General features: G+C 44.3%; 1 protein-coding gene across 3 annotated transcripts in view; it reads right to left on the minus strand.

The window, feature by feature from the left end:
- Positions 1–17,575: 17,575 nt before the first annotated feature.
- The window catches only part of LOC141134652 (T-cell immunoglobulin and mucin domain-containing protein 4-like), a 36,667-nt gene continuing 32,078 nt past the window's right edge, over positions 17,576–22,164 (minus strand). For all 3 annotated transcript variants that reach the window (XM_073624098.1, XM_073624099.1, XM_073624097.1), the window contains one exon: positions 17,576–17,933. In XM_073624098.1, coding sequence (XP_073480199.1) covers positions 17,861–17,933 — 73 coding nt within the window. In that variant the 3' untranslated portion in view covers positions 17,576–17,860. The remainder of the gene's footprint in view (positions 17,934–22,164) is intronic.

Raw genomic sequence — 22,164 nt, forward strand, 5'->3', positions numbered from 1 at the left:
CAGATAAATTTGTATTACCTAAAGAAGCTGTAAATTTAGACAAAGAATCAAGAAGTTGGGTTATGAAAAGTTGTTGTGCTGACTCACCAGCAGGGGGTGTTCCTGTAGTAGAGTGAAGATCAGGTGTCTGTTGAAATTGTCTATCTGCAGCAGCTGTTTCAATACGGGCTTCTGTCATCCTTTCGTCCAGCTGATCAAGCCTGGACACTCTCGAACCCGTCGCCATGGCAACAGCTTGCCTAGTAACCTGTGGAGAGAAAGAGAGATTATCCCCGCGAGGCGGGGATAGATGAGTATTACCCCGCCCCCCTTTACGAAGAGGCGACGGAGAGAAAGTCCTCTTCTTCTTGTGGGCACGGCCTCCACAGCGCAGAGGCGGCATGACATCATCCGCAGTAACCTCTTCAGCTGGGCGGGACTCCGTTCTTCCTTCAGAAGCTGCCATAGCCGGACGCTCCGGCGGGCGGCTTCGTCGCTGCCTGCTTGCTGCTCTGAGGTAAGTCGCTGGACTGCTCGCTGATGGTGATAGGCTCTGCATGTCAATTGCGGCTGGGGCCGGCGTACATTCTTCTGGGTCTCTCATGCCCGCTTCCTCCGCCGGGTCCGCTTCAAATTCAGCCAGGCATTTCATAAGCCATTCCTCACCCCCCTCCGACGCCGCCCTCTCAAGGACCCTCCTCACAAGCGTCTTCATGACCTAAACGGCAGACGAGCTCCTGTAACCTAGAACCTATGGAGCTGAGCTGAGCTCGTCAAGCCGCTGTGGGGTCACCAGTGACTGGAAACCTGAGTGCGGGGGTCTTATATAGCCTCCAAAACACGTGTATTATTCCACAATACACGTGTTTTTCCCGCCCGTAGTTTCATATTCCATTTCTTAAAGGAACAGTAACCAACAAAAAAATTTTTTTTTTTTTTTTTTTTTTTTAAATATTTCTTTTGCCAGCCACAGTCCCCATGCCGTGGGCACTTAATTAATGCCCACTTTTTCATTCCTTCATCTTCCTCGGTCACATTAGTGATGGTCAGTGACACGTTCCCCTGTGTTATGTCCCCTGGTAAGGAGTATTTGTCAGATTTTCTCAGGGTCACTTTGCTGCCATCAGTCGTGATGATAACATTATTACAGGAAAATAATGAGCATTTTCCTCATCCCCAGCACATGTAGTGTGGGTCTTTATGAACAGTATAATGACAGGGCAGGGTTATTGTATCACCTACTGATCCTCTCACATGTTCCGTTCTTCCTGACCAAACTGATGAGAAAAAAAAGAGAAATCAGTGTTTGATTACAGTTAATCAGGGGGTCCTCTGGATATTTTGTATGCTGCACTGGCAGTTAAAGTGTATCTGAACCCAAAAACATAAATATAATATAATGCAGCTTGCCAGGGGCAGACACTGTCCAACCTGTGTGACAACCATGACTCCCTTTATAGTTACAGTGGAGAAATAAAAGTGTAGATGTGATGGGATAGGAATTGTGTTAGTGGAAGGATCACCATCAGTGCCATTAGTGTAAATGATAATACCGTTACAACGAGCATTTAGACAACTACCCTGTCCTCAGCACATGAATGTAGGTATTTATGAACAGTATAATGACAGAGCAGGGTTATTGCATCACCTATTGATTCCATCACATACTCCACAATCGGGCGTGTGCAGGGGTGTGCCAGGTGTGCCTGGGCACACCCTAATAACTGTGTGTGGTGCAGATTCCCCCATTGCCTGGGCTTTCCCTCATGTTGCACCCCCTTGCAGTGCTGCTGGCTTCCCTCATCTCCCTCTGGCTGCTGCAGGGGGATGTTTCAGAATGGAGAGCGGGGGAAGTAAATATGTTATTTACAATCCCCCTCCTTTTCTAAATGAACACAGTGAACACTCACTCACTCGCTGTGTTCATTCATAGCTGAAGCATAGTAAACTGTGTTTACTATGCTTCCGATTGTGAATAAACAGGAAGCCGCTCAGCACAGAGCACCTCCCATTCATTCACTGTCCAGTGCAGCTGAGGCTGCAGAGAAAGGCATGTGTGTTTGAGCTGTGGGGTGCACACCCTATTGCAGCCTTTTTCAACTGGTGTACTGTCAGAGGTGCTCAGGTGTCAAACAAAGATTTGGGAGGCACACCCTAAAAGATGCATTAACCAGTTCCCAACCGGCTCACGCAGATATACTGCGGCACAGCGGGGGGGAGGACACGATGCGCGTGGCCGACGGGCACAATCGCCAGCGGGTGTGATCACCAGCTTGGGAATTTGTATGTGTGTAAACACACAAAATCCCTGTGCTGTCAGAGAAGAGGAGACATATCGTTTGTTCCTACTAAGTAGGAAAAACTATATGTCTCCTCTCCTAGTCACTCCCATCCCCACACAGTTAGAACACACTGAGGGGACACACATTTAACCCCTTGATCGACCCCTAGTGTTAACCCCTCCCCTGCCAGTGACATTTACACAGTAATCAGTGCATTTTTATAGCATTGATCGCTGTATAATTGTCAGTGGTCCCGTCCCAAAAAAGTGTCAAAAGTGTTCGATCTGTCCGCCGCAATGCTGCAGTACCGCTAAAAATCGCAGATCACCATCATTACTAGTAAAAAAAAAAAAAAATTACATAAAAATGCAATAAATCTTTTCCATAGTTTGTAGATGCTATAACTTTTGCATAACCAATCAATTTACGCTTATTGCGATTTTTTTTTTTTTTTACCAAAAATATGTAGAAGAATATATAGGCCTAAACTGATGAAGATATTTTTTTTTTTTAATTGGGGATATTTATTATAGCAAAAAGTAAAAAATATTGTTTTTTTTCAAAATTGGCGTTCTTTTTTGTTTATAGTGCAAAAAATAAAAACCGCAGAGGTGATCAAATACCACCAAAAGAAAGCTCTATTTGTGGGGAAAAAAAGGACACAAATTTTGATTGGGTACAGCATCGCACTACCGCGCAATTGTCAGTTAAAGTGACGCAGTGCCAAATTGTAAAAAGTGCTCTGGTCAGGAAGGGGGTAAAATCTTCCGGGATTGAAGTGGATAAAGATGGTGCAGACATAAGACCATACAAACAGAACAAAATATTACAGTGCACACCTGAGGACCTGAAGGAACAAAATAATACAGCGCACACCTGAGGACCTGAAGGAACAAAATATTACAGCGCACACCTGAGGACCTGAAGGAACAAAATATTACAGCGCACACCTGAGGACCTGAAGGAACAAAATATTACAGCGCACACCTGAGGACCTGAAGGAACAAAATATTACAGCGCACACCTGAGGACCTGAAGGAACAAAATATTACAGCGCACACCTGAGGACCTGAAGGAACAAAATATTACAGCGCACACCTGAGGACCTGAAGGAACAAAATATTACAGCGCACACCTGAGGACCTGAAGGAACAAAATATTACAGCGCACACCTGAGGACCTGAAGGAACAAAATATTACAGCGCACACCTGAGGACCTGAAGGAACAAAATATTACAGCGCACACCTGAGGACCTGAAGGAACAAAATATTACAGCGCACACCTGAGGACCTGAAGGAACAAAATATTACAGCGCACACATGCAAAAATGACATTTAACTACTGCAAGACTATTTAAAAACACGTGAACATTTTCAAAAAATATGGGGATTTACTGCCTCGAAGTACCCCATTATTAATGGGTCTTACGCTATCCATAGAATGGAGATCCTGCTTCTCTAAACCATGGGAGAAATACACTCCTGTATATGGGAGAACTAAAAGGACTCCTCCTATAACACAGGTGAACACTAATAAGAGGCAATGATGAGGGAGTGGGGTTCTCCAGCCCAAAGGGATTTGGTCGGAATCCATACAATAGACAAACAAAGATTTTAATGCATCTTTTAGGGTGTGCCCCCCAAATCTTTGTTTGTCTATTGTATGGATTCTGACCAAGTCCCTTTGGGCTGGAGAACCCCACTCCCTCATCATTGCCTCCTATTAGTGTCCACCTGTGTTATAGGAGGAGTCCTTTTAGTTCTCCCGTATAGAGAGTATAGGGGTGTATGCTCCCATGGTTTAGAGAAGCAGGATCTTCCATTCTATGGATAGTGTAGGACCCACTGATAATGGGGTACTTTGACGCATTAAGTGGGCTTAAGCACCATATAGCCATATGGTGTGACTAAATACCCATATTTTTTGAAAATGTTCAGGTGTTTTAAATAGCCTTGCAGGAGTTAAATGTAATTTTTGCATGTGTGCGCTGTAATATTTTATTCCTTCAGGTCCTTAGGTGTGCCACAGGATCATGGGAGAGAAGGGCTGTCAGATGAGCCGATCTCCCGATCCCCTGCCAAACTGTACATCGACACTGTGAGAAGCTCCGTCAGCCTCAGCAAAGTGAAAGTAAAGGGAGTGTGCTGTGCGCTCTGTTTCCCCCTACAGTGCAGTACCCAGCTGAATGAGGAAAGGTACTGTCCTAGAACACTTTAAAAGGGCTTCATACATGTGTCTGTGTGTGTGTGTACATGTGTATGTGTACATGTGTGTGTGTGTATGTATGTATGTGTGTACGTGTGTGTGTGTACATGTGTATGTGTACGTGTGTGTGTGTGTGTGTGTGTATGTGTATGTGTATGTACATGTGTATATGTATGTGTGTACGTGTGTGTGTGTTTGTGTGTGTACACATGTGTCTGTATGTGTGCATATTTACATGTGTCTGTATGTGTGTGTGTGTGTGTGTCTGTATGTGTGTGTGTGTGTGTATGTATGTTACTTTTAATCCTGATCCCCCTATTCCTGTACCATCAGAACTGTTTTTGTAGGGCTTGTTTATGATAGCAGCAAGGACTGCTGCTCCTCTGAAAAGAAATCCATGCTCAGATCACTTTTCAGAGGTATTTGAAAGACGGTAAAGAGGCAATATGTTGCCTCCTCACCACCTGTTTTAAATGAAGCATCACTACACCGCCACCATGCAATGCACACAGTTGCGGGGTAGTTGCAGTGCAGCCTTATTCATCCTGGATATACCTCCAGCTGCAACCACTGCATGTGTACACCCCAGCTGCTGCCTCTGCAGCTAAAGGGGGAGAAGTTAGAGGTGGTAAAAACAGCTCAACCATGTGGTTTCACCGCCCCATCCACCTGACATGTGAACAAGCCCTTGGTTCATATCTGTGTGGCTGCGTGCTGCGTGTAGGGCAGCCCATTAATTTCAATGGGTTCCCTACCTGCAGAAATGCAGGGAAAGAAGTCCCCGACCCTTTTTTTAAAATTGCGCCACACCTAAAGCACCCTATGTTTGCCAATGTATAGGGTAACGTTAAGAATTAGTGGCATCCCTAAAGAGAAGAGCAATTGTCTGTGTGTCTGGAACAAGCGTGATTTTGCGCGTGTTCTGCGACACACAGTAACGTGAACCAAGACTTGGACAGGGGTGCCTCAAGACTGAAAATACTTTTCAAGGACGCCCGACTGGAAAAAGGTTGAGAAACACTGACCTAATGCAAGAGGCTGTGCACACCTATGTCGCCAATGCATTGCCCCAGGGGGTTGGGTGTTAAGGTGAATTGTGGTAATGTGCTGTAAAGGGTTTGTAACCACAACGCATCACAAACAAAATTCTATTTTCACTAAAAATGAACTAAAATCATAATTATTTTGGCTTGAAGATCTTTGATCCTGGAGTTTTTGATTACAAACTGTTTATTGAAACATTTCAGAAACAAAGCCATCAATAGATACATAGAACTGTAAAATACAAAGGTCGTAAAAACATAAACATTTTAAATGGCTGTAAAGGACATATACACTTAGTAGTATAATAACAGTTAAATAAAAGAATAAAAATAAAAGAAGAAACAAGTCATCTACTGTATCTAGAGGCCTGCGGTACAATTATTTGATATGAATAGTAAGATCAATTAGACCAGAAAAACCTGATTCATGCCATATAATAGATAAATTACAAAGGCAGAGGTAGAATTGCAAAATTTATGAAAATTGGTTACGTACACATGATTCCATGTCTGTCCTCCCACTAAGGCATTATACCTACCAATACCAATCATCCCATGTTACATAAAAGCGCCTCATTGAATCATATAATGTATAAAAAATAAGCTCCATCACCATGATAGAATTAATTCTGTAGAGAACTTGTGGGAAAGGGACGTTGGTGATTTCCAATTCGAAGCAATAGACCATGAACAAGTTACATAGAAAGTATGTACAGTATGAGTCTTTGGGTATAGTAGGAAATGCCTGTAATTGGAGCTTATAAAAAGCAGGTAAGTAAGCTCAGTTGTACATTTTGACATGCATTGGCAGAAGAAGAAGATATATCACCAATGCGTCTCCAAACCTGGGTCATCTTGTCACACTCCCAGAAGATATGAGTGAAAGAACATGGAGCCGGCTTGGAGATCAGTTTTATTACTAGACCAAAAAGTAAAAGCTTCCTAGAACACATATATTCACACTGATGATCCAGAACATAATAATGGAAATCAAATTTATCTACAGTTTGGACATTTTCCTAGAATTCAATACTCACTGTTCAAATGAAGGAGACAAAAGCAAACCACATAAGCAATCATTGTTCAGTCCTGTAAGACACCCAGTTAGAAAATTGGAATACTTGTGCATTATGAGCTTATATATAAAGGTCTGATGGTACCTGTGGTCAGCTGCTTCCTGCTTCTAACATTGTATGAAGCCAGATACTGAGCCGCAAACTTGGTTTTGAATCTTCTGCTGATTTTCTAATAGCTCTACTTACGTATTCTGTAACTGGGACTGTGGTCTTGGTGAAGGTAAGAAATGACTGACGCTCTTGCACTTTACACTGCCATTTTTTTTTTTTTTTAATTAACTTCACAGAAATAGTATAGAAAATCAGTCTATAGAAAAGTGCGAAGTTAAGAAGTTATAAAATAAAACAAAAACCCGCACTTATATCAGTACTAAAAGAGAAGAAAAAAGCGCCACTAAGTGTAGAAAGTGTATACTGTACCAGTACCGATGCTGCTGATCATGTGTACAAATCACTAAATAATGAAAAATTAATCACAGCGCTATAAAGTACACATAGAAACAAACAAAATATCCATTAGTAACCAATGTGAAATGAATCCTAAACCCATGACACACAATTGCACAATTAAGTAGTTCCACTGCAAAGGAAAAGTCTCTTTTTCCTAGATTCTTTCCTAAATGTACATAACATACCTGGATACTAACATTTATAAGTAAAGTTGATCCAGGGAATATCTGATTGCTTCTCGGGGGATCATGCAGGATTTTTTTTCCCCTGCTTGAGCAAATTGGGTCATGCTTTGCTGGGGTTTTTTATTTTTCCTTCCTCTGGATCAACCCTTTTATTGGTTGAACTAGATGGACTTGTGTCTTTTTTCAACCAGGCTATGTATGTAGATTTCCTTAATAAAGTGCTCCATGGTTTGCAATCAATAAAGTGCTCCGTGCTCAGAAAAAAGTGATCTGTGCTCGCTCTGTTGTGCCCACACTCACCGGACGAGATTGACCCCCTGCTTAACAGCATAAGAGTTATACAAGCTCTCTACTGGGTGGTATGTCTCTTTGCTCCACTCTTCTATAGTCTCCACTCTCCTTCAGGCTCCTTCCTCCACTCCCAGGATTGATGGTGTATAAAAGTCATAACACAGGATAATGCGGCACCTTCCCCCAGAGCACTTTAGTGTATGCAGAGCATGGAGAACTTTATTAAGGAAGAGACTTTTTCTTTGAAGTAGAACTACTAACTGAGCAATTGTGTATCACGGGTTATGGATGCATTTCACATTGGTTACTAATAGATATATAGTTTTGTTTCTGTGTGTACTGCGGAAGTTAAGTTGTCAAAGCCTGAGAGGTGTGAAGCTTTGAAGAAACTGAGAACACAAATTTGAGAAGTGGGTAAAGACCAGATTACACCAATCAAACAAAAGTTAAGTGCGGCACTCACTAGAATTGAAAACATAATATATACTGTGCTCTTCAGTGCTCAGTCTTGATATGCTGTTTGACATGAATCCCCCATGAGAAAAATTGACACACACCACCACTTCCTTTTATAATTTATAAATAAAATGGACTCCTAAACAGTGGAACCTGGTTACCTTAGGTCCATACTGCACTTTTCTCCTTTAAGGGGATATATGTAATAGCACCGTCTTGTCTCCTCCACTGTAGGTCCTATTAGCACCCCTTTCCTTTTAAAAGATGGCTGCGGGGGGCGTGGCTTGGCAATGGCGCTGTGAGGCTGCTTCTCCTGGGAGCTCCGTACTTCGTTCAGGCCGGGAACCGGATCTAATACACCTACCGGGCAAACAACTACATGTCCATGACGGACAGACCCCCGGGATCTCCCGCAGCCAACAAAACCGCGGACATTGCAGCCTATTTCCTGCGGAATTCGGCCACTCCGTTACAGGCCCAGGAATCCAAGATGGCGCCGCCGCGCAACAACAACGCAGGCACAGCATCGCTCAAAAAGACGGGCAAAGGACCCCCCAGCGCCTCACAAGGTAACGGGTCTCTCCCCAACAGACCGGACTCCCCGATCTCATCCCCAGAAATCCCGGGGTTAGATAGTTGCTCATTCGTGCAAACTGTACAGACTGCCAGCACACAGGGGCCAGCACTCCCTGAAGGCTGGAAAGAGCTGATCGCCCTTCTCCCTACTAAAAAAGATATCTCTGACTCTGCAGCTACAGTTGTGAATACCCTTTCTAAAGAAATCCATGACCTTAAGCAGAGGATAGATACGGTGGACTCTAGGGTATCTGAGGTGGAAACATCCACTTCCCTGCTTGAATCCAGAATGTCAGCCATGGAAAAGGTTCATGTTGATTATAAAAAGCGCTTGATCCTGATGCAGCTTTCCATAGATGATGGCGAAAATCGCAGCAGGAGAAACAACATTAGGGTGCGAGGCCTACCTGAAGCCACATCGGGGGGTGATCTCAGAGCCACGATAGTGGCCATATTTAACCGATTGCTGGACAAACCACCTACAGATGAGCTGGAACTAGACCGAGTGCACCGTGTACAGGGTCCTAGGGGAGGAGATGATCCCGCACCGAGAGATGTATTGGCGAGAGTTCACTATTACACAATTAAGGAGGAAATTTTACAAAGAGCATGGACCCGGGGTCCCTTGGACTTTGATGGGGCGTCTGTGCAACTTTTCCCAGATTTATCGCGACTCACCCTGCGCATGAGGGCCAACTACGACCATTACTTGAAGCAATCAGATCAACGGGTGCCACATACAGATGGGGACACCCCTTCCACTTGATAGTGCTGAAAGGGAATAACTCTTTTGTACTGCGATGGCCGGACCAGCTTCCTGATCTGTTCGGATTCTTGGCGATCCCCGGTTTCTCTGTACCCAACTGGCTGGACTTTCCAATAACCTTCAACAACCCACGTTCTGCATCACCGAGACCCCAAAGACCCAGTAGACGACAATGGCGTTCAAGATCCAGGATTTCTCCGAGAGATAACCTCACTTCACCAGAGTCTTGATTGGACTTTCCTTCCTGATCTCATAATATATCTACACGGTTCCGTGAGTGGGTCATAGATAGTCTAAGGGGCTTATTTTGTATATATGCTATTGAGGGGCCTTGCCCCTAGATACAGGGAGGCAATGCCTAAAATGGTTGCTTAGACCCAAATGCTATTGGGGCGTTCGCGCTGCGCCCCCCCTCCATTACTCACTTCTTTTAACGGAGACATTTTTTGTTCGTTTTTTTTTTTGTTGCCCTCCGTTTACAGTTTTTCTCTCCCTGATCCACAAGACACGGAATCGTGTATAGCTTAATACTGTTTTGATGTTTGATACCAGAGTTCACTGTGATAGCTATGTTGCAGACGGGAAGCTAGTGTATGTATTTCTCTGTGTTCATATATACTACATTACAGGGGGCTACATACATGCGGCCTGAAGGTTCTGCAATATGGCAAATAGAGTTGTTTTTGGAAATTTTTATTATTTTTTATGTTTCATTTATAACGGTAGTAGTCCGGTATCTCTTAATATGCCGGTTCTCACCTGTCGACACGTCTCCCGCTGTGTCGCAGAGTCTAGTCTTCCACACCCGCTAATAGGTAGCGCATACGTGCGCAAGGCTTAGTTTAGCAACAGTGGGATAATTCATTTATCCTTCTTAGTATTGTTCTTTTTCATCTCCTAGCTTTGCTTCTTTACTTTTTCTTTCTCTCCCGGTCCTCCCCTCCACTTCTACCCTCCCCCCCTTCTCTTCTTCTTTCTCCACTCCTTTTCGCCCCCGACTGTGACCCCCCCCCCCTCACCCCAAGCTTTATACCTCTCAGATCATTTTCTTTATTTTTGTATTTTCGGTTTGGTATCGGTGAGCGACATGGCCCCCCTGGGTATCCCCTCGGGTTCACGTACGCAAGGTGAGATAAAATTTACCTCTCTCAATGTTAGGGGTCTGGCGACACCGGAAAAATGCTCCAGACTCCTCTCTGACCTGAAAAAAACACGCTCACAGGTGGCGTTTATTCAGGAAACGCATTTCAAACAGTCGGCAGTTCCCAGACTTTGCAACAGGGATTTCCCCAACGCATACCATGCTCCCTCCCCCTTGTCGAAATCTAAGGGAGTTAGCATATTGATAGCCGGATCTGTACCGTGGAAGCTGCTAGAAGAGAGAGCGGACCCGCTGGGGCGGTACCTGCTCTTGAAAGGCAAAATTAGGAGTACCACAGTGACTCTGGTCAATGTCTATTTCCCTAATTCTGACCACTTGTCCTTCTTGCGAGCACTCACTCCCCTGATCCTAGAGTTCCGGGAGGGTCTGTTCCTGATGGGCGGTGACTTTAACTTTGCCCCGGAGCCGCTCCTTGACGTTTCGAGAGGAGCGTCTCACTTGTCCTTCGCCTACCTGAAAAAACTTAAACAGGAGTTGGCTAGCCTTCAGTTGGTTGATCCCTGGAGGATCATGCACCCTGAGGAGAGGGATTACACCTACTTCTCGGCGGTGCATGGAACCTACTCCAGGATAGACTTCTTCCAGATCCAGCATAAAGATCTCCCCTGTGTCACTTCATCCCAAATTGATTACATTTCCCTATCGGATCATGCTCCCACGCATGTAACCATGTGCTGGGATACAGAACTCAGATCCCCCCCTACATGGAAACTAAACGAGTCTCTGCTACAAATCCCGGAAGTACGTGCAGAGATAAGTAGGACATTAACCAACTATTTTTCAGAAAACACAGACCCATCGCTGTCTTCAATGACAATATGGGAGGCCCACAAATGTGTAATAAGAGGGGAACTAATTAGGATCGGGGCTGCCAAAAAAAGGGAAAGAACCAAACAGATCGACCTCTTGATATCCCAGGTGCGGTCTCTCGAGCAGCTACACAAGAAGTCCATGGCCGAAACACACCTCAAGGCTTTACTGAAGGCCAGGGGTGAATTGAAAGACCTTCTGTACCATAAAACATTACAGAATCTGGCTTGGGCTAGAAGAGCTACGTTCGAATTTTCCAATAAGCCAGGTACCATGTTGGCCAGACTTCTACGGGCTCCGAGACAACGCACCTACATTCCATCTATAGTGACCTCACAGGGGGCAAAAGTCCATACCTCTAGGGATATAGCCAGTGAATTTGTTGAGTATTATCAACAACTATACAATTTACACAGGGGGGAACCTGTTGGCTCTTTAGTGGAGAAGGAGAGGTTGGCGGGTGAATACATCAGGGCCTCGGGCATGCCTACTTTGCCAACTGAAATAAGTGACGCTTTTGAAGCGGATATTACCCAGGAAGAACTATTGCTAGCCCTGGCATAAACGAAACCCAGGAAGGCACCGGGGCCGGATGGCTTCACTCTGACCTATTACCAGACTTTTGAGCCCAACTTATCGCCACACTTTCTGAAAGCGTACAACTCACTAAAGGGGGATAATATTAGTACTAACATGGTAGACTCCCTACGGGCATTTATATCCCTGATCCCAAAAGAGGGGAAAGATCCCAATTATTGCAGTAACTATCGCCCGATTGCGTTGCTTAACGTAGATCTGAAATTATTTTCCAAAATCCTCGCCAATAGAATTTTACCACATATCCCACAGCTAGTTCACCTAGACCAGGCAGGGTTTGTGCCGCTGAGGGAGTCGAGAGACAACACCATCAGAGTTCTCAATCTAATCCATGAAGCGAGATCAGTCCAGAAGCCTTTTCTGCTCCTCTCCACGGACGCAGAGAAGGCTTTCGATAGGGTGGCCTGGCATTTTATGCGGGCCACCCTGGAGCATATCGGTATGGGCCCAAACATGAGAAGCTGGATATCGTCTCTGTACTCGACTCCCTCGGCGGCGGTACGGGTCAACGAGTGGCGTTCGGAATTCTTTGACATTACAAACGGGACGAGACAGGGGTGCCCCCTGTCCCCACTGATTTTCATTCTCACCCTCGAGCCGTTCATGTGTAACATCCGTGGGAACCCTAATGTAACGGGTATTGCTAAGCCCTCGGGACATCACAAAATCGCGGCTTTCGCCGACGATCTGATTTTTTTCGTCTCCAACCCGCGTATCACTCTACCCAATATCTTGTCAGCTCTTAGGGTGTATGGGGAAATATCAAATTTCAAAGTCAATTGTGCCAAGTCCGCGGTGCTAAACATCACATTACCAGCTATGGAAGCGGTAAGCATGAGCAAAACCTTCCCCTTTAGGTGGGCGGAGAAATCTATCCGCTATCTGGGGGTGGACATCACCCCGGACTTGGCACATTTATACAACAGCAATTTTGCACCCCTACTGCAGAGACTTAAGATAGATCTCCAGACGTGGCACAGACTTACCTTGACCTGGTTTGGGCGTTGTAACGCCCTGAAAATGACAGCCCTTCCCCGGATTTTATATATACTTCAAACATTACCGATCCAGCTACCAACTACTTTCTTTAAGCAAATTCAGTCTATCATTAGAGAGTTTATCTGGTCACATAAATCCCCCAGAACGAAATTACAAACACTGACCAAGCCCAAGGACAAGGGGGAGTGGGTCTCCCGGATATCTTTCGATATTACCAAGCGGTTCACTTAGCCAGGATAGCCGATTGGCACTGCAATAGAGACTCCAAACAATGGGTGGGAATGGAAATTGAAGATTCCTCTATTCCCTTACTCCCATCACCGTGGCTCTTGTCCACTCCGCCGGCGGACATGAAATCCCACCCGCTAATAGGGGCCACCCTTCGGGTGGCGAGGAAAATATTCCGCACCACAGACATATCACCGCTACCCTCACCCATGACGCCTATTATAGGTAACCCAGACTTTACCCCCGGACTCACAAGTCGTAGATTGAGACAATTAAAGTTTAATGAGAAGCAGTCTCTAGGCGAGATTTGGCCCCGGGGAGAGTTCCCAACTGCCTCCACACTCTCCAGACTCATAGATCCTCCATTAGACGGCTTCAGCACTCTCCAACTTAGGCACTATCTGAGGACGCTCCAGGAACTATCATATGTCCCTTGGAGCTACACTCCTCTGGAATCCCTCTGCAGGTCTGGAGAACCTATCAGACACACACTGTCTTTCTTGTACAGTCTTCTTTCGGGTCAGAGAGGGGACTCAACTCCAGAGTTCCTCCTGAAATGGGAAAGGGATCTGGGGACCCAGTTCTCCACTCAGCAAAGAGAGAAGGTCTTGGTCTTGGCACATAAGTCCTCGATTGCGAGCCAATATCAAGAAGCGGGATATAAAATCCTGACCAGGTGGTACAGAGTCCCATACGTGTTACATAAAATGAATCCGTCGCTGTTGGATAGGTGTTGGAGATGTGACAGGGAAGTGGGAAGCTTGCTCCACGTTTTTTGGTCGTGCCCACTTCTGAGACCCTTTTGGGAGGAGGTGACTTCGACTATTCAAAGTCTGACCTCGGTCGATCTCAAAGATAACCCGGCCGCATGCCTCCTACACCTGACCACAAGATCGATTCAAAAGTACAAGAAAACATTGACTATGCAACTCCTAAACGCTGCTAGAATATGCATTCCGGCGCTCTGGCGTGATCCTCTCCCCCCGACCAGGGTTCTGTGGTATTCAAAAGTTAACTGTATTTTACGTATGGAGGAACTGACGGCAACTCTACAAAACAAAGAGGAACAATTTATTGACAAATGGAGGCCCTGGAGATATTTTGTCGGTACAGACGCTTATCTACAGGACTTGGTACAGACACAATCCTCGCCTACCTGAGATGCAACCCCATTAACACAGATATCTGTATACACTCCTTTGGGGTGTGACAGGGGGGATCGGGTGGGGGGCGGTGTCGCAACCATTCCTATATAACCCCCTCTTTTTTGCCCTCTCCCCACTCTCTTCATGCCTTCCCCTCCCCCCTTCCTACTCCGCTTTTCTTTTCACTTTCTAATCTCTTCTTTTCTTTTCTTTAATCTTTTGTGTTTCGATCTGCTCACTAAGCAGCCGTAGTTGACGGCGATAACAAATACAATGTAAATGACATTACTTAAGATGAGCAGGTAACACTCATCTGTATAGCAATAGACATATCTGTCTTTGAAGGTTTAAATATTATTATATATATCAAAACTGTTCATATACCAATTAAGCTTTATGCAAGGAAGCCCGTGGTAGGCAACCTTGATATTTTATATTCTGTATGGAACAGACATACTTTTGGCTAGAACTTATCTATGCTACCATATTTGTTGGATTAATAACTTGGATTTTGGTCTACAGTCATATTTTATGTGATTCAAAAATATGTTTTTGTATGGAATATGTAACATACTGTAACCTAAACTGTATTTCTATGCCTTCAGTGTGTCAACAATAAAGGAATTTAAAAAATAAATAAATAAAAGATGGCTGCAATAACAATGCTCTGTTTCCTCCACAACACAGGTGGGCAGAGATATATTCTCCAAAGATAAAATGAAAACTAATAGTGCTTTCCATGTAAAATGTTTATTTAAAAGATAAGTATAGGATTTGCTTTTTATTTTGTAATCATACTTACTTAGCTGGGTGCAGCACCGGTCCCCCGCTGGCTCTACCACTGAGAACCGTGTAATCAAACATCTCTGAACGCTCGGTTCTCACAGCTCCGTGAGCAGAGAGCCGATTACTATCAGTCACTGGAGTGCTGAAGCAGCCAGCTCAGGCTCTCAGCAGCTAACTGAGAGTCTGAGCCGGGTGCCAGTCCAGGCATGTGGGCGGACCCTGACCATATGGTAGCGATCCTTCTCGAGCCTGGACTGGCTCTGTGACATCATCCGACAGTGGGCTTCAACCTGCTATCTGTTGAAAATGGGTCACAGGAGTGCAAAACTAATTGCAAATGAGCTTTGGCCATATGTCTCCTTTAAGTTAGAAATAAAGATTCACCCTCTTTGTTGACATCAGAACACTAATAGAGGGGAAATCTAGTTCTGGTGACACACCTGGATTCCCTCAATATGGAGGGATTTCCTCTCGCTTCCTGTTCTGGCTACAGCATAGCTCCTGGCTGTCCCTAATTTCGAGGGACTGTCCCTAATTTGGAACAATGTCCCTCTCCCCCTTTTTCCCCATCATTTTAGTCTGATCTATATAATTGTATATAAAATGATAAACCTTTAATCCAGTTTCTAAACTGCTGCATTGTAAATTTCAAAAGCCAGTACTTTTTCCATATCTACGTCACGTTCATGCAAAGACTTAAATCCCCTTATAGGAAAACTTAACTGCATGTAGGTTCAAAACTGTTCTTAGGTGCACCGACACTTGGGCCCCAACATATAGCTGGCAGAAGTAACATCTCAAGGACTGCCCCTGTTGCATAACCTGCACGCAAACTCCCGCTATCTTCCTACACAATTTCTTGATCTTTTCACTACTGACAGTGCTTACCAGACAGTTTTAGGCCTAGCATAGCAACTGCTGTATAGCTCCAGAGGTTTGTGGTTCATGTATTTTACTGCTCCCTGCTGCGGATGTTGTCACTGTTTTTGCTGTTCTGGAAGGCAAGTGTCACCTTATGCCTTGCCCTTATTGTTAAATATTCCATATACTAAGTATATTATTACCATTATCATTCATTCCACCTTTTGTCTCCACCTGCTTTTGACAACTTTATTTTGTGAGAATATATTAAGTTTGTTTTTTTAATCAATTGGCTTATTGCTTGCGTTCTTTACATTTTAGCATTATAGCTGGGTACTGGTGTTTTTGTCAGGAGTTCCTATGTGATACTGTGTGTTTGTGTACTCTGGTGCTTGGTGTGTCAGAGGGGCTGAGGTCTTTTAAAAGGGTCAAGGCCAGCAACAGAGGACCCATCTTAACTAGCGACTCTTTTGGGGGTAGCACTACATTTGCATCAACATCAGTGAATGGCCTCTAGACCTCTACAGTGTCTTCTAGGCAGCTTGCTGCCTGGTCTATATAGTAATGCAGTGTGTCTGGAAACATTCATCTCCATTCCAAATAATATGGAAGACAGACTGAAGGGCATATTGTAACTGTTAAAGTGTATCTAAACATAAGAACAAAAGGTAATATATTGCAGATCACTAGTCCTTAGATGTGGTGGGTGCATTCGTTTTATTCTCTCAGGCTTTATTTTTATTTTTTTACCTGTTGAGCCTGTCTATAACACACTTCCTGTCTTAGGGTGATAACACTCACTCACTCACTGGACTGTATCAGTAAAGCAGTATTGTCACCCTGGGACAGTGACCATATTTGGGCAGGGAAGGTACTGCTAACCCCACTGTTTTGCTTACCTGGCAGGGACTCCCAGTGATGTCAACTGTTCCTAAGACCCCTTTCACACTAAGGCAGTTTTCAGGCGTTTTAGTGCTAGAAATAGCACCTGCAAAAGTGCTTGAAAACTGCCTCCAATTCATTGCAATGGGTGCTTTCACACCCAGGCGGTGCGCTTGCGGGACAATAGAAAAAGTTCTGAAAGCAGCATATTTGGGGCAGTTTGGGAGCGCGTGCCCATTGCAATGAATGGCCAGCGCTTCCGAAGTGCCTAAAAAGCGATTGCAAAGCGCTTGAAAAGCACTTCGGAAGCGCCTGAAAAGTGCTTCTGAAGCGCCGCAACACAGGAGTTTTTTAACTCCTTTTCTGGGGTTAAAAGTGTCAAAAGACGGTGCAAAGGCGCCGCTTAAACAGCGGTAAAGCACAGCTAAAATGAGTGGCCCTTAAACGTGAATGCACAAGCGGCCCCAGTGTGAAAGGGCTCTTAAGAATCAGTGACAGCAAGAAACTATCATATATAGAAGTGGTAGAAATACCGCTTCTATGTATGATGTGGATGGGGGAAAGTTTGGGCGATTGTTTGAATGCCCTAACAGTAATAGTTTGGTCTGAACCTTCTGCTCACCCTATTTGGGATAACCCTACAGAGAGCACAGGACAGGTTGGGATTTCTGGCAGGATCAGCAGGTGTTTTATTTGAACTTATCAAAAAGATATAAAAAAATAATAATAATAAAAATAAACACTTTGAATAGTAGGTTTTACAAACCAAAAGGAGCAAATTGGAGAAGTTCACAGTTTGGGTTTACATACAATTTAATGATTCAGAAAGCTTTTGGTATAAGTTTATATTTTGTTCAATCTTCTGTAAATCTAGTGCAGGAAAACATTTTAGACCCATTTGTGGAGTGAAAAAGATGTCTAAAAAAAAGCTTCATATGTGTAAAGACTTTCTCAACATTATCATCTGTACAAGTACCAAACACTGTGTTACAATAAACCATATACAGAGGTTCATGCTGTGGGTCGGCTCTCAGAAATAAATAGTTGTAGATTTGTGTACGGAAAGAGTTTACAGTATGATCATGTATAGATGTTATCCGAGGCTTGATTTCCTGCACTTCCTAGAACTTCCATGTTGACCACTGATGTTTTGCTGTAAAATAAGTGATTAGATAATAAAGAACAGAGCTAGGCAAAAAGTATAATCTCAAGGCTTCCATTTTTACTCCATATAAATGTTCTACCTCACTCTTATGGTCGAAATCATGAAATCATAGTCCATCTGCTCAGTTCATTTCTCCTCCCTCCCCGGCTAAAACCATGATGATCTCATGGGTGACTACAGCTAAAATTGGCTGTAAACATTTGTCAGTCTTAGCCACCTCTCCCCCCCTGCCTGTGATTTGACAGTGAAGGAGCAGAAGCACATTGATGAGGCTATAGTTGTGCTTTCCCCTCATGTAAGCTTGTTCACAGTGTTAGGTTACTGTGCAGAGCACAGTGCTGTTGTGTAAGGGCCCCATTCACTCGCTTGGAGCGTGAAGCTCCAAAATACTGGAGGAGAGAAAATCAATTATTCTCTTTGGAGTTGGTTTACATCTCCACTCCAAGCTGCCTGAAGCTCAAAAAAACTCAGGAGCTTTTTTTGTAGCTTGAATCAGACACATTTGAGCATTTTTGGCACATTTTTATTCCCATAGAAATAGAAATGTGCCATTTGCATGTTTTTGTACACATTTGCGTGTTTTGTCGCAAGTTTTTGCGTGATTTTCTGCTCAAATGTAAAAAAAAAAATTGTAATAATGAATATGAATAAATATCAAATAAATACACAAATAACAACAATAATTAACAAATAATAATAAGTTAAAAATATGTAATAATTCATAAATAATAATAACCCCTAACCTTCAAAAATTACTAAATACATTATTATTGTTTTTATTATTATTATTATTATTATTAATAATAATAATAATAAACACAAAAACAAAAAAAATTAAATAATAATAATAATACATTTATTTATTTTGTGTTATGAACTGTACTGCACAGAAGAAGAGTGTGATGGGACAAGCTGGTAAGGGGGGCAGGAGGGGAAGCTGCCCCTGGTGCAGTGGGTTATTGTATGGGAAAGGGGTGCTGCCTGGCACGTGCCCTCTGCTACAGGCTGACAGGAGTAGTGACAGCAGTGTGAAAACCCAATTGGCAGATCCATGTGGAGTCATGTGGAGACAAGTGGGTGGCAGCTAAAAGTGAGCTCTCACTTGCAAAAGACAATCAAGCTTGCATGTTAAGGGGAGGGGGAGGGAGGCGGTTTGGTACAGTTTGGCATCTTTGCCTTGGAAGCTGAAAGAATTTCCTGTATTGCCAAAATCAGCCAATCAAATGAAATCTACTCTAGAAAATGTGAGACTTGTGACCGGATGCAGGAGCGAGCGTGTGTGAGAGAGTGAGTGTGTGAGGTGCTCCCCTCCGTTCTCTACCTCCTTCTAATTGAAAGTGCCTGCTGTACTGTGCTATGACTGGCGGCTTGGAGCCTGCAGAGGGGTCCGCTACGGAGATCGCTAGACTCCCCCTGTGGAGACCCGGACATCGGGACTCTGTTTGTTGAATTAAGGAACAGAAGCCACGCCAGACGTAAAGCCACTCGTGATCTCGCGGGAATCGTGGAGCCAAGGGATTTGTTTATTTTCCTATAGAGCTTCTCATGGCTTCCCACGGCTTCCTATAGGACTTGCGGGCACGACACCCGGGGACACGGTGTGGAGGAAAAGAGGAGAGGCGGCTCCTGGAGGTACTGTACTTCAGTTCATAAGCATTGACTGTCGGAGTTGGATACGGTGAGAGCATTGCGGGGAAAACGGGGAGACGCTCGAACCCCCCCCCATAACAATAACAATAACAATAATAGTCTTCAATAAGCCCTCAATACATTTCTAACAAACCTTTGGTATACTTTAATATGTAAAAAAAAATGAGTGGCAGAGGAGCAGAGGAGCAGTTATCCCAGGAGGGGACCCAGATGACCAGCTCTGCGAAAGAGAAGGGGAACCAGGTGGCGGCAGCTGCAGCAGCCAAATTGGAGCATTTTGCCCATACATCTTCCCTGTCGCCTGCTAAGGGTGGCCATCAACAGGTGGCAGCACAAGCCAAAACCCAGGCGGGCTCCGCATCGGATAGAAAGAGCCAGGGCCAGGTGTCTTCAAACCCTACCACGCCATCTAGCAGCAAAACCGCGAATACTAAAGGAACAGGGGGAGGAAAAATAGGAACTGTATCTGCAAAACCTGCTGTAGGGGCCGAGGCGACCACTGTGGCTGGTCTCGTATCGCAGGAGGTGGAACCCACATTGAGGGATGTGCTGTAAGCCGTTAATGCCAGTAAAGACTCAATTATCAGTCTTGATAACCAGCTAAAAAGCATTAAGAGGAACTGCTCTTAATGAGTCATGAACTGCGTAAGACTGCGGAAAGGACTACTGCCTTAGAAGAGAGGTTAAGTTCAGTTGAGGACAATTTATATCCGCTAAAGAAAGAAGTTAAGGAGATGAGGGAACAAATGGTTATACAGGCAGTGAAACTCGATGAAATGGAAAATAGAAGTCGTAGAAATAATGTGAGAGTGATAGGCCTACCGGAACGGAGCGAGGGTCCTAATCCAGTTACATTTCTAGAGGAGTGGTTCGGGGAAATTTTTGGGCCTACCACTTTTACACAACTTTTTGCGATTGAAAGGGTCCATCGACTCCCTTTCAAGGACCTCCAGGCGGCTGATTAAACCAGGCCACTACTTTTGAAACTTGTTAATTACAATGATAAAGTGATCCTACTTCGGAAGGCCAGAGAGATGGGGGATATCATGTATAATGGGGTTAGGGTATCATTGTACCCTGACTTCTCGCCAGAGCTTCAAAAGTGGAGAGCTGAATTTATACCAATTAAGCTAACTTTGCAGAATTCTTTTTAGAATCACCAGTGGGAGTCCCCCCCCCCCCTTTTTTTTTTTTTTTCTTTCTTTTGGGTCTATTATTGAAATATCACTGTAATATCACTGTAGAAAGATTACACTGAAATATTATTGCAATATCACTGTAATAAGATTATACTGTAATAAGACGGATTGATTTGATTGGAGGGAGCGAAGGAGGGGAGATACACTCTTGGTTGAATGAATGTAAGCATGGGAACAAGGGAGCAAATGGGGCTCCCAAACTGGTTATGTTTTACACTAAATTTGTTAATGAAACTGGTTTTGAATATGAGATGGGAATGGTGTGGGAGGAGTGGTAAGGTTACAGGTGAAGCCCCTAGGGTAGGCCCAGAAGGGCACGGGAGGGGCATATGGGAGAGAGGGGGGGTAGGGGGGTGGGATGGGGGTAGGATGAGAGAGAAGGGTGAAATATGGAGGGAGGGAGGGAGGAATACACAGATTGGAGAAAATATTTGAGGTGGAGGGGAGCGTGCGAGATTGTCAGACCGATTATTTTTTCTTTTTTCTCTTTTTCTCTTATTCTTTTCTTTATTTTGTGATATCTTTCCATGCAAGGTAGGACATTTAGTATAACCTCTTGGAATGTCCGAGTTTTAGGGGACCCAATTAAGAGAGCTATGGTCCTGTCGGCAATTTGAGGGGAGCGGGCCTGGACTGCTCTGCCTGCAGGAGACGCATTTGACTGATGCTGCAGCGGCACAACTCCGCAACCGGAAGTTTCAATACCATTCGGTCCACTCCTCCTATTCAAGGGGGGTGAGCATAATGGTTGGGAGAGGAGTGGCATTCTCCTGCAGAGAGAGAGCTGTATTGATGAACAAGGCTGGTATATTTTTTGTTTTGTTTTATTGAGAATAAACCATATGTGTTGGCAAATATATACCCCCCCCCCCTTTAAGCTTGTTGGAGTTTGCATTGGATAAAATGGGAGCCCCAATAATAGAGGTGGGAGATTTCAATGAAGTTTTAGACAAGAGCTTAGACAGATTCCCACCAGGAAATAGGCCCAGTACAGTAGGAGAGGGTCGGCTATCTCAATTCTTGGGGGAGTTGGGGCTGAGTGACATATGGCGAATGCGCCACCCGCAAGAAAGACAATATTCATGTTTTTCAAGTTCCTATCTCACTCTCTCTAGAATAGACACGGCTTTGGGTAATGGGGAGGTATTTGCCATCGGTAAGTAGTAGAGAGTATGGCCCAAGAGGAGTCTCAGACCACTCCCCGCTGGTGCTGACAATAAATACCAGGGGCAAAGCCCATTTTAGAGAATGGAGAATTAGTCCCAGCTGGCTGGAATTGATAGGCAACCCTGGAAATGTGGTGATTAGATTGAACGAATTTGTGCAAATCAATACAGGCATGGCATCGGCAGAATTGGTCTGGGACTCCT

Source organism: Aquarana catesbeiana, linkage group LG03 (genome assembly GCF_042186555.1).
Source record: "Aquarana catesbeiana isolate 2022-GZ linkage group LG03, ASM4218655v1, whole genome shotgun sequence".
Taxonomy (NCBI): Eukaryota; Metazoa; Chordata; class Amphibia; order Anura; family Ranidae; genus Aquarana; species Aquarana catesbeiana.